The sequence below is a fragment of the Myxocyprinus asiaticus genome, chromosome 42, assembly GCF_019703515.2.
Source record: "Myxocyprinus asiaticus isolate MX2 ecotype Aquarium Trade chromosome 42, UBuf_Myxa_2, whole genome shotgun sequence".
In the NCBI taxonomy this organism is placed as follows: domain Eukaryota; kingdom Metazoa; phylum Chordata; class Actinopteri; order Cypriniformes; family Catostomidae; genus Myxocyprinus; species Myxocyprinus asiaticus.
Genome location: NC_059385.1, coordinates 23,880,678 through 23,894,860, shown reverse-complemented (window position 1 = coordinate 23,894,860; position 14,183 = coordinate 23,880,678). Strand labels below are relative to the sequence as shown.

The 14,183-nt window shown below is 38.0% G+C and overlaps 1 protein-coding gene across 1 annotated transcript in view; it reads left to right on the top strand.

The window, feature by feature from the left end:
* The first annotated feature begins 3,055 nt into the window (after positions 1–3,055).
* LOC127432763 (signal peptide peptidase-like 3) overlaps positions 3,056–14,183 on the top strand; it is a 77,330-nt gene continuing 66,202 nt past the window's right edge. The window contains exon 1 of the mRNA XM_051684172.1: positions 3,056–3,538. Coding sequence (XP_051540132.1) covers positions 3,516–3,538 — 23 coding nt within the window. The 5' untranslated portion in view covers positions 3,056–3,515. The remainder of the gene's footprint in view (positions 3,539–14,183) is intronic.

Genomic DNA, 14,183 nt, shown 5'->3' with positions numbered 1-14,183 from the left:
TCGTGTCTTCTCATTTTCATTTTCAGGGCTGTGGCTATCTGCATGTCACTCTGTTAAGTGATTGTAAGTTTTGTAGATGGCAGCTTCATCTGCAATAGTTAACAAGAAGTCTCTTAATCTACCAAGCTCAAACACATCTAAACTCACTAAACAAAAAGTCCAAAGAAATACATTTTGATGCCCATTGTCACTGAGTGATGTGCCAGTAACGTAACCCTGAAAATATAAAAGTTACGAAACGAAAATGCTTAGCTTAAAAAGTGCAAGCTTCATGTCTTTTAATTTTTAAGGTTACCAAAGAAATGGCTAAAATTAAAATGGATGCAAACTAGTGCTAACATGAAATACAATGGGCATTGATTAATTTATTAAGTGATTTATTTATACTTTTTTTTTTTAACAATTTCATTTTATATTTAATGATTTATGTAATTTTTTTTTATTATTTAATTTTGAGTAACTGGCCCTCCATATAGAACCAGTATTAAAACTAAGAAGTGCTATTACTATAATAAAGTATTATAACTGCTACTAGAGTGACTTGAGCATCTGCATTACAATGCACTAAAAAAACACTCAGAACACTTTAGCAACCACATAGGAACGCCCTGGCAACCACTCACAACACCCTAGCAACTGCATAACTGCGCTAAAAACCACTCAGATCACCTTAGCAACAAGAGAGCAACAACCTGGCAACCACCCACAACATCCTTGCATCTGCAATGCATTAAAAACAAGTCAGAACACCTTAGAAAACGCATAGTAATGCCTTTCAATCACCCACAACACCCTAGCAGCTGCATAACAATATGCTAAAAACCTCTCAGTACACCTCAACAACCACATAGCAATGCCGTAGAAAGCAACCACACACAACACCCTAGCAACTGTATAACATTGCACTAAAACCATTCAAAACACCTTTGCAGCCACATAGCAACACCCTGGCAACCACCAACAACACCCTAGCAACTGCATATCAATGCACTAGAACCTGCTCAAACACCTTAGCAAACACATAGCACTGTACTAAAAACCACCCAGAATACCTTAACAATCACATAGTAATGCTTTGGGAACCACCCACAACACCCCAGCAGCTGCAAAACACTCAGAACTAGGGTTGCCACTTTTGGAATAAAGGACACTCTCTCTAAAGTTGTTTGGCAGGGCGGGCGTGATTGGTTGCGATGGCAGTTGTTGCTAGTGTGGACTTTTCAGATGGTCCCTTATCACACCTGCCACAGTATTAGGACATTTTAGCACAGTTTGTGGATTTATTTATCATATTAGGCAACATTTACAACCAATATCAAGGTTAAATTATTAATCTTGAACGATTTCACCGTGATGCCATCTGACCAGCTTAAAATACGGGACAATTCAAGTCCCGTAATGATTCGATACAGGATGTGACTTTTCATCTTTAATGTATGATGATGAATTTTCAAGGTTGGAAGAGGAAAGAGACATAACCTTTAGTTATTTCCTTTGTGTGAAGAAATCTTTTTTAATTTCACAATGAAACTTTGCTTGTCGTAATTACTTCCCCACATTCTCAATCATCTTCATCATCTGTAATTTTCAGTAAGCAATTGTGAACTTGCACTTTCTTAAAATCGTGTCATATAAACTTACAATTAGTTTGGCATACACACTCCTCGTGATTGAGTGCTCTTTGAGCAAGAGAAACAGTCTGACACTCTGACTTTCAGAAAAAAGGCTCTTCCCTCCAGGCAGAATTGACCAAACCTGACAAAACTTCCCTTTAGGGAAATCCAGTAATGTCGTCAATTGGAAAAATGAATAATAAATAGAAAATCTTTCTTTTTCTCTCTTTCTTTCTTTCTGCTTTCTTTATAGAAATCTGATTCTGACCTAGCGGCATGCCTGCAGCATTATTCAAAACCAATAGTTTTCATTTACTGATGCCATTGCAGAAATTCAATATTCATACTCAGCAAGGATTAAATTAATTGAATTGTCCAATAACAGGGCAGTTACTGAGATTAAGCCAGTAGTATTTAGCTGGTCATGTGATCCTAACATGGCCGCCCCCATGAGGGGACCCTCTTCATGCAAAATAAAACAGCTTTTAAATGGAGTCTTCAGGGCCTGGGTAGCTCAGCAAGTAAAGACGCTGACTACCACACCTGGAGTTATGAGTTCAAATCCAGGGTGTGCTGAGTGACTCCAGCCAGGTCTCCTAAGCAACCAAATTGGCCCGGTTGCTAGGGAGGGTAGAGTCACATGGGGTAACCTCCTCATGGTCGCTATAATATGGTTCTCGCTCTCATTTGAGTGTGTTGTGAGTTGTACATGGATGCCACGGAGAATAGCGTGAAGTCTCCACACCCCCTACGTATCCGCGGTAACACGCTCAACAGGCCACTGATAAGATGCGCAGATTGACTGTCTCAGACGTGGAGGCAACTGGGATTCGTCCTCCACCACCCAGATTGAGGCAAGTCACTACGCCACCACAAGGACTTAGAGCGCATTGGGAATTGGGCATTCCAAAATGGAGAGGGGAAAACATTTTTCTTGATCTCACGTAGGTTTTCATGATTATGACATGTCTTTCAAAAGTACTTATTTCTTAAGGAGTAAAACTTTTTTATTGAGGAATAACTGAGTGCACCTTTAATGATCAGATTATTGTCAAGTGTAAAATGAAAAAAACATGTCTTTTTATATAATGTAGTAAAATTAAAGTACAGAAACTATACAAAAAATAAAATAAACATTAATGCTCTAGGCTATATGATGGGCTAAAAAATTACAATATATGTAGTCTTTAGGTATTGTATTATTTCCTGAAGCATTTAATGGCTAGTCCACTTAATACAGAGGAAATTAGAAAATTAAATGAGGATGGCACTGGCATTTAATCATAAGAGTCTTTAAAATTGGCCCAAGGTTGACATCCCCCCGCAATATATCTGTATCACATGTATTAGTTTCAAATGTATTACATGATTTCTCCAGCTCCCACGGCCAACTATTGGTTCTGAGTAGCATGTCACCTAGTGGCAGAGACTGTCCCTTCAATCTTATCATTGTGGGCAAAGCCGTGCACGCGCATTTCTTTGGCAGGAGCAACATTCACGCGCACTGTATGTTCGCCATAGAAAACAAAGCTATCTGTGAGCTTCCAATACTGCTAACAGGGTAAACACAGTACAGCTCTCTCTCTCTATATGCAGGTACACCCAAGATGGGGGTGCAGCTCGTCTGAGGGCCTTTGATCGCGGGCCTGTTTTGACTGTCAGCTGAAGTCGTATTTTTCCCGGACCGCTTTTGTTTCTTAGCCACAGCTAGCAGCAAAGCCACAGTCATTGTCGTTTCTGCTGCGAGCTGCCGAGCGAAAACACATCGCCATGTTGTTATCGGAGTGGGCTCATTAAAGAAGGCGAAACCGTGTGCGCGTAGAGGAGATAATCTCGTCGTTAGAGCCGAACCTGAGTCCTCAACGCCGCCTGCCTGCCTACCTCACTGACTGACTGACTGACATGGCGGAGCAGAGCTACTCCTGGTGAGTGCCAACAAACATCACCATTCACACAAAAAAACCGACATTTAACATGCTTTTGTACACGTATAACGACTGTCAGCATCTAAAAATGATTATTTCACTACCGTGATATTTTTGCTCCTGTCTAAGCTCGAGGCGAATTTTGCTTCTAATTTAGCCCATTAGCTCTCATTTATACGGGGTTAGTGCTTTAATCCAAACCACTGCTGAACAGAACATTCATTTGAGCTATTTCACCTCATAAATAGTTTATTTCCAATTGCAAGGCTGTTAATGTCAATTTCCTGTCGATTGTGTGTGTTTATGTGTAGTGTGTCTCAATAGTGACAAAGAGAAATGCATTGCGCTAGCGTGCTAGCACGACCATCATACGATTATTTCAGCATGATCTTGTTGATTTATCTTCATTTCATGGTTTCTGATCCGAATCTGTGCTTTTTGTGGGCAATCGTAGATGTGGTCGTGGTGGCCGTGGTTTAACTTATTAGCTGCTCTAATCCTCTCTTTAAGGCAGAGAGCTGTGTATATATATATATATATATATATATATATATATATATATGCAAGACATGGGCTGTCTCTCAACCTAGTGTGCTGCCTGCCTGGACAGCATTTTTGGGCACCACAGTCGCTCTCGGAACGTTCGAAAATGCGGATATGATGCTCTAAAATGATATCCAGGTGGGCAGCTTACTAGGTTTTGAGAGACAGGCATGATGTGTAAACTAAGTTTAAAGATCAGGGTGATTTCCTCTTTTATTAGGCTCACTCTGGCCATTTCTAGGCTGATATGAATGGCCTCGTGTCTTAATTTTCACCCTTTGCAAGCCTCTTGGTCAGGGAAGAAGTGTCCTGGTGGTCATTATTAGATGTCTTGAGAACTAAAGCTCCAAGTATATGGGTTTTGGGCCTATGTTGAGATTTAAGTGGGAAATGGCCAACAGCAGATATCATTCACTAATTTGAAGTGTAAACCTTTGCTGTACCCTTGCGGTTTACACTGTTTTATTTATTTGTATTTTTTTTTAGGTTTGAATATTAGTGATAGACCCATATATCAGCCAGGCCTATTAACAGGCCAATTACAGTATCTGGCCATTTTGCGATTATCTGCATTAGCCGATGTTCGCTTGGCCGATTAACAGAAGCGTTAACTTTCCCTTGTGTCAGTTCCAAAATCTACCTATAGCAGCTAAAGTTTGACCGATAACTAAGTTGGGCTGTACCTGCCGATAACCAATTAATCAACCGATAGTTTTTAAAATTTATACTGAATGAAAAAATAACACAAAGTAAAATAGTGCTGAACTTTATTACAAAAATAAACAGTTCTGACTGAACCAAGAAAATGTATTGTACATTTTAAAATGAAATAAATATTAATATATATGAACTAATATTCAAATTTTAAAGTCAGCTGATTTTTAAATTGATGTTGTTTCCGTAGTCCACAAGAGGGCACAATAAATACATAAACCATTCAGCACCGTTATATTATTGCATAGAACATTCCTATTCTGGCTGTTAAAAAAACAGCATTTCATTTTCAACTAATGTGCATAAAATAAGTTTTAGTTGGTCCATATTCTCAATCGTTAAGTCAGAAGTAAAATGAGGGGGGAAACTCTTTAATAGACAGTTCACATGGTGTTACACTTGCACTGATTCCTACTACTCCAGACTCAAGCCTCATAATAACAGCGAAATTCCACATTGTTTTTTATTGTTGTATGTAGAGTAGCAATATTCACAGATAGCAGTGGTATTCGGCTGAACTCTGTGGTGAAGCGGCTCAGACTATGAGCCCAGGCCAGGGGCTGTTCAAACAGACGGTACACAACAGAATGGAACCGAACACGAAGATCTCCAGACACACGTTTCCAAGTTGAACATCTTTCCTGACAAAGCATTTAAACTAGGGATGGGCATTTTGGTCATTTTGTCTGCTCGAGTACTTGGACTAATTACCCGTCGTGTACTCGGGGCAATGACACGTACGTAACTGTATGTATAATAACATGTCTGACAAACGTCTATGGCTGCTACATTGTGCCTTGTTCCAGTGTATCATCTATTCATTATTATAGGCTGTTACAAAATGTACAAAAGATTGCATAATCAAAATATAATGCATCCTATTTTGTCATTATGTAAAGATTCGCTGCCCAACTCTCACGCGTCTGTCTGTTCTTCCTTCAGGTTACTGTAGTAATCTTAGTAAGCGTGCACCAGTTTTTTTAGTGACTGTCTGAACTGTCTATTTTCAAATAACAGGAGACGCCATAACCATCTTGTTTTAAATATGCGTGTTAAGATGAAGTTCCATTTAGCTGCGCTCTGTCTTGCTGTTTGAAACACTCGCCTGCTGTATATGTGCTGCTTCAGCGCGTTTAGTCCACTGCCACACGCGCCTGGTGTGTTTGTGCACCTGGTGTGTTCACTCTAGTGAGGAAAGCCGCAATGTTCTGCATTGTTGTTTCTGTGATTCATGAAGCGTTCCATTCAACTCGGAGATTCTGAATTTCCACCTTTCAATTGGGGAAAGTGCAATTGAATGACACTTTATATCGGACAGCTAACTTGGAAATCTTAATTCATCTCGTCGTGATGCAGGTGTGTGTTACATCACTCTTTTGATTATCATAACGGTAGCATTGCTGCATCGTATATCAGTTTGGTTGCTATGAGACGTCTCTGACAATCAGTGTACCCCTCAAAATCACAACGTAATCAGTCTCAAAATTAAAAATAAGCTCCCTCTTTGGCACGTTTGTGTTTAGTTGTCTGGTAATTGTCACTGGATTTCGAATTAATTGAGAAGTCACATCATGCATGATCACTATCGATCATCATTTTCATGATCGATCATTGCTGCCACATCCAAATACTTGAGTACACGTGCCCATCCCTAATAAAAACTAATGCAAATAGATGGTAACAATCGTGACATTTAAACATTTGGGTAGGACTTGCGTGTATTTCTGTCACATTGTTCTAACTGTTTGAGGTTAGCTTTAATATTAGCATCCTCTCAGCCTTGTCGGCAAACATGCTGCTGTTCTCTACTAATGCAGCATCTAGTCAACAAATTAATTCCTTTATAATGATATGAAAACGTGTACTATAGTGTACCGTATACAAACCTTTTCGTTGTTGATGTTTTAAATCAACATCTGAAGTGTTCCGCTCCATACAGAGTGTAGTCTCACATGTCAAAACAAACACAACAAGTGAAGTGATAGTTTTTATTTTGCCTCTAGAGGCTGCTCTCATATCTCTCAGACGCAACGGGGAAAAACTATCGGTGTGGATTTTTGCCGATAACCGATAGTTCCAGAAATCTGTTATCGGTGCCGATTAATCGGCAAAACCGATATATTGGTCGACCTCTAATAGTAGCGTTCTTCAACTACTTTCTTGTGAGGGCCAGATTATCCAGATGAAAACTTGGCAGGGGCCAAACATTTTTCCGGATTCATCTTAGCTAGCACTTTCCTCACAAATAACATGTTACTTAAAAAAACAACTCCCTTAACACTGTGCTTTTATTATATTAAAATTGTCACAGGGTATTCTGTATATTGAGTTATCATGTTTCAAGGTCTGTTAATAAATTCCTTCATTAGAACTGGCTGTTAACTAACAAATAACTTTTGATCAACTTTACTTTGGAAAAAACAAACAAAACAATAATAATTTCAACATTTTAGGTCTATAGTTTACAGATTATGAAAACTAAGGAGGAACATTTAGATCTGCTAAAACCCTCTCACAGTATCAACCCGCATTTGAAAACAATGGCCATATAGAAATGTCATGTTTACTTAAGAATATATTTAAAATTTTCTTTTCTTTTTGAAAAAATAGAGAAAATGCCTATTCTTCCATTTTCTCTATAAAGTATCATCCTAATCAGTGGGGGTTCCACATTATCACTTTTTACGAGACCATAAACAGATGAGACATACCCATTTAACACTTCAAGAATAGTGAATAAAAGCAACATTTTCAACACATTTTCTTTGAACGTTCGGTTTTCATCGTCTATTTATCTTATGTTGCCTGAGATGTGCGTATGGGCTGACAACATTTCTGTAATAACGGCGATGATAATTTTATCAATACATTTGATTGAAAAAGACGCGATCGAATGCTCACCTAAACGGTGCGATCCATTTTTAGCAAAGCAGTTTAACTAAACTATCACCAGAAAAGCTTAAACACTTGCTCTGGTCCGGACAACTGATGATGGCTTAATGATGTTGCATGCGCCATTGAGCGTTGTTAAACTCACCACTGATTGCTGAGGCTCAAGCCTATGAACCATAGAGCACTCTGGTATTTCGGACGGCGAGGCTATTTTATCATAAATAAATTGGAGGGCCAGAAAATATGGTTGGCGGGCCGGATTTGGCCCGCGGGTCGCCAGTTGACTAGCCCTAAAGTATACATTTGTCATTGGATAGTCAACACTTTCTGTTTTCAAGGTTTCAGCTTACGTTTATGCAAATTTAAGAAAAATGCATAAAACAAGTGTTTGTTTCACTGTAGAAATGTGATTTCTGTGAAATCTGATTTGTTGTTGTTAAATTGGATTGTTTATCCACATTTGTATCGGCCATCCTTATAGATATCGGTATCGGCCATTGATAAACCCATATCGTTCAAACACTAATAAAAAATATAGGAAGTTAGCCGTATACAACAACTAATAACATTATACATTTTGCACACAAAGCCTTTGTAGAAAAACATACAAGGCATGCATGACTTTTTTGTTTGACAGCAATCACGATATTGATAGCATGTTGATGGTGAGAAACTGCTATGAAGACTTGTCTGTTAATTTGGCTGATTGTGTATTTGATTGTGTATTTTGCACATCTTAGGCTAGTTGAAGTGGTGTGACATGACTATGCACCACATCTAAACTGTTTAAATTTAACTCACGTTTGTTATTAAAAATGTAATATGAAAAGACTAATTTTAACCCATTCGCACGTGTAATAAGAGTAAAGGGGAGTGGTCTGTTTTTGACATGAACACGGTTGACATTGATTGGTATAGTGCAACAGACAGATGTTTATTAGCAGAATTCCTTTTGAAGAACTACACTACGCAGGATCCTGAGGGAGAAAATCCACCAATCACTGTATCATGGCAAACCGGGATGGGATGATATATCGAATTTCGATATATCGTGTATCAAAAAAATTGAATCAGACTAAGGCAAAACTGACCCGTCAAACTTCACATCTCTCTTGATTTTACCCCATTGCGCTTTTTTCCTACACTTCCTACTGTTTACAGGGTTCACACAAGGTCCTTAAACCCTTTAAAGCCTGAGCCCAAAATTCCGAAAATTCCATTCTGTGCCAGAATATGATATTCATATCCATTTTCATATTACATATTCATAACATCACACACCTGAACTGTATATACCATATTGAAGAGAAGAACTAGGGCTTTCAAATGATATGTATGATTATTTAAGGCTAATCATCCTTAAGATTTCACAGCAATTTTTACAAAAATCTTCTCCGGCCACCATACTTCAGACAACTGCATTTTCAACCATTTTAATTACAAGCTAGAGGGAAACTTAGAGTGTATGAAATACACATAATTTTGTAGGCAATGTAGAATAGCAGACATATTAGAAATATAATCTGTTGTTTAAAAGTTATGACCGTTCTAGTGATTAGTGGGAAAACGGAATAAAACAAACATTTAGAATGTTAAGATTTCACATGACCACTCCTCTAATACTCCTTTTGAGCACCTGTAATAATAAATTGAGATTGCATCTGAAATTGAAGGACACAAACACTGAAATATACATTTTATGTGTTCAATAAAACACACACTTTATTTAATTTGAACATTAGAATTACACATGAATTACACATCAAAACATACAAAATCAAACTTTCGAACTATCTACAGTAAATAAATTTTTAATAGAGTGCAGGAACAGAATATATATAAATTCATAAATACTCAACAACTGCAATACCTGTGGAGAGAAGAGAGGGAGAAAAGAGGGGAGGAGGAGGACGACAACACCAGTAAACACAGCCCAACCTAGGCCTCTTCGCGAAACTTTCAGTGCCAAGACTGAAAAGAGTTCCTATCGTGAACCAAGCAAAGTCTTTTGCCATTACATTCCGGTCCGCAACAAGATACTTTAGTTTTATTTTCAGTCCTGCTTTTCCGAGAGCATAGCCAACATCTCTTAGAGGACTCTTCAAATTTAGGGACATGGGCTGTGTGGAGTGATGACGAAGGAGGGACTACAGGCTTTAGTGTATGCAAAGGGAAACTTGCGTGAATATCGATACCTCCCAGCTGACGAGCCAGGTTTTCTCTGAAATCTATCTGGGTTAAGTTCACCGGTCTATGCTCATCCCCTGGTGCCACATGAATGTGTTGCCATTCCTTAAACAATATGAAACTATTGATGACGGCAATGTCTATGAACTGGAAAAAAAAAGAGTCTTCCACCACTTCTGAGTTTTTTGAAGGACGTCGTTCGATTTTATCATTTGGTCTAACCTATCAACACCGCCCATGTTTTTGTTATAAATCGCTGATGACAGTGGGCTGGAGGGCTACTTGTCCAGTCGCCATCATTTTTTACAAACCTAGTAATTTCGGTTGAGCCATTCGCATTGTGGAAATTGGAGAGGCATGTAAATGCAAGTATACAAGTATATTCCCCTCAATCCTACACCACCTCATATCCCCACGAGCTGTCTTGCGTTCCCATCTTTTGATGTCTTTAAATTCTGCAGGAAACAGTTTACGATTCACCCCGCATGTCCCACAGGCATTAGTTCCCATTTCTAACAACTTAACCATAAGAGCTGGAGACGTGTAAAAGTTGTCAAACCAAACATCGTGGCCCTGGTCTTTGAATGGCTGCAGTAACGATTCAACTACTTTGGTGGCCAAGTCAGTGACACGCCCATCATGACTACCTGTGTAAACATTAAAGTCGAGAGTATACCCTGAGTCTGATGTTGCAATTACTCATAATTTAAAACCCCACCGAGTAGGCTTGCTCTTTATGTATTGTTTAAATCCTGACCGAGCTTTAGACTTGACCATACGTTCATCTATTGTGAGATTTTGGTTAGGCTGAAAGAGCTGCTGGCATTTTTGTTTGATGTGGTCCATAAGATAATACAACTTCCTAAAGCGATCCTGATTATCCTCTGTGTTAGGGTCTACAACATCTAGAGCTGCTAAAAGAGCCTTGTAGCGGTCATGTGACATAAATCCCCTCGCCCACGAGCCCTGAAGTGACCTGATTCCCCAATGATAATGGGAATCAGGGAGAATTGAAAACCCCATGTAACCCAGGAAATTTTTAAAATTCATCGGGGGTCACCTCCATCCAAGCTCCTTGGTAGCTGGAATATGACGGACAATTTAGGACGAGCTCCCACCCCTGACGGTTTGTAAAGTTGCATATCTCAGATAGAGCCTGAGTAAAAAACAGCATGAAAAAGTCAGTTTCTCGCAACACCATATCACAGCCTGATGCACGCTACCTAAGTCAATACCGAATGGACGGCTAGTCTTAAATGGGAGAGGTTTTGGTGCCTGTGAATCGATATCAGAGTACGAGGGATAAGAAACAGTGTCAGGGAAGCATTTATGCTTTCTAGCTGACTTGGGATCTGTGCGAGAATGGCTAGCCATACCCAAAATAATAAGAGTAACAGTGTTAGTGTTACTGTGAGTATCAGTCATATGAGAAATAGAAACAAACAATACATACACATTCATACATACCCAGTTGATGGTCTTGGCTGGGGATCAGGTTCCATTTCATCCTCCATCTCCTCGTTGTCCGGGTCTTCCTGCAGTAGTTCCTGGTCCAGCAGATCTTCCTCCTGTGTGCTTATGCCCTCAAAAGCAGGGAGCCATTGTCTTTACATCTCTACAACAGAAAAAAAGTACACAATTGGTAGCCAGCAGTATGTTCTTCACAAATCCATACACTGAATAGTCACCAAATGCTTGCAGACTAATCAGAATTTCCAACTGCAGACAGCCCTCTCAGATTTTCCTTGTTAACAGGAAGCTACACACAATCTAAATCATGTCTGTGTGATGGATTGGTAAGGCTATCTGCTAAATTATAGAAAGATATCTACCATTTTTTTTATTACATGGGAAAATCAACAAGCAAGATAACTTATCTAACTAGCAGGCCAGTTTCCAGGCAGGTCTGAACAGCGTCTGCTCTCTGCCTCACATTACTTAAGGCGGATTTTTCACAAGCAACAAAATTGGCCAAAAAAGTGATTGATATTTAGCTAAACATTTACATAGTATTGCTAGCTAATGTTTATTTAGCAAGTCTCACAGAAATTTGCTTAAAAATAGAGGCTAGCTGCCTGTCCGATGAACGCCAATGGTCATGTCATTTTTTCCAGAAATAACTAGCGTTACTCCTACAAATAAATGCTTCGTAACTAAAATGATTTGACTTTAAATAGACAATATTGACAACACATGTTAAATAACTTGTCTTACCTCGAAAGATCACCTCAGTTTTCAATTTGAAGCAGTATGTCCAACACTCGAGGTAATCTCCCGGGATATCCTCTCTGGTTCCGCTCGGGCAAATGGAGGATGCCTATGATGACGATACATTTATTATTCACGCCCAGTAAATTGTTATCATTTAAACTTTGAGCTTTTATGTTGTGTATTAAAAATGAGAAATTATAATGTGCATTTTGCACAAACATAAAAAAATAAACACAATTTTCTGCCATACTTTGCCATTTAAGTGTTATTATATCGTATCGAGATATTGAATCGTGAACCTCATATTGTACATCGATTCGAATCATGAGAATTAGATCTTGGGGATCGACGATGGTCAGAGTGATCGCCAATAGCTGATGCATTTGACTATGTCAAGACAATATTTGGCTCATTTTCCCATTAATCTATTAAATTATTATTATTAGGCTGTTATTATTATCAAATTAATATTACAAATAATTTGCCCTGTGGCACACAGACACGCACTTGAAGAAACACAATTTATTATATTATTAAGAACAGATGACAGAAAAGCCGTCTTTGCACATGTATGACACACTATTTGTACGGAGGCGTGCAGTCTCGTGGAACACGCGCATGTAAAAGGTTCTCACTCTTTCTTTGTTTCTGTCTTCTGAATTTTTTTTTGCAAGAACAGTATCATCTATGAGGGCTGCAAATGACCTCAGACATCTCCGCTCAGGAGGTGCTTGAGTTCATTTCAGCTTTATTTCCACAGAGCATTTGTGACCACAACTCTGCAGCCTATATATCTGTGATTAAAACATAAATAATACAAAAACACATTCACCTTGAACCGTGATTTATATTTCAGTGATTATTATCGTCATTATAATTATTTTTACATTTAAAATTGTTTTTATGTCTTCATTTGTGTAAGTAATTTTCCGCCTGCATGTTTATACGCATGCTTGCCTGACGGTAAAATAAAAGTTCTGCCAAAGTAAAAGCTCAGTTTAAATGGATGCGTGAAAGTAAAGACATTATGACAGAAAACTTTTATACACTGTAGGAAAATTGTATATTCAAGATAATAGCATTAATACTACTAATAACATTAATGTTAAATGGATTAATTATTTTTATCATTATTATTTTTAATAATAATAATCATTATTATTACATGCAAGCAGTATCACAAAAGCAAGTGTAGGCCTACTGAATATCAACACACTGTGATTCAGCCATAGCAGCCTTGTGCCAGAGGCTTTTTTATTAATGTTTTCATTTTGTCAAGCTCTGTTGTACAGCACTTTATTTGAAAATGTAAAATGTAAATTTGTTCTACTGAAAATAATTTTTTATTTGTTTAAAGCTTTGTATTCATTTGATTAACCCTTGTGCGTCAATAATAATAAGTTACTCCGAGGTCCTTATGAAAAAATTAATTATTTTCCATATACTAAATGCTAAGGGGATTTTCTTTTTTTTTTTTTGTTGGGATTATCACAGTCTGGGATATGTCAGTGATTAGCAACAACATTGATTTTGATGCATTCTCTTTTGTGCAGTGTCAGATTTAAAAAAAAAAAAAAAAAAAAAAAAAATACTCAGGACCTTAGAGGACAAAAATGTCCGTGTCAAAACACTGCCATAAAAATATGATATATTCATATTATTTTCCACTTTCACTGACTTAGATTTTGTTTTTAACCAACATCAGTCCTGATCATAACTACCAAATATTCATTAATTTTCAGGATTTTAACCCTTTAATTGCCAGTTTGTTTACATAATGCCACTGTTTTTTATACACACACATTTCTCAATACACACATAAAAAACACACTCTGACATCCATACCAACACACCCACACAATTTTAGCTGCATCATTTATTCAACTGGCCTGCAGTGCTCTATAACACAGCAAAGAAGAATAGGAAAAAAGCATGTATTTGCTCCATAGGCAAAACATGAGAGAAATGGCGCCATCTGGTGGAAAATATAAAACAATAAAAAAAAAAAATGTATTCCCCCAAATATACACCCACCTTTGGCAAAATTTATGCCGTTGACATTAACACAATGATTGAAAAAGACAAAAATGTCCTTAAG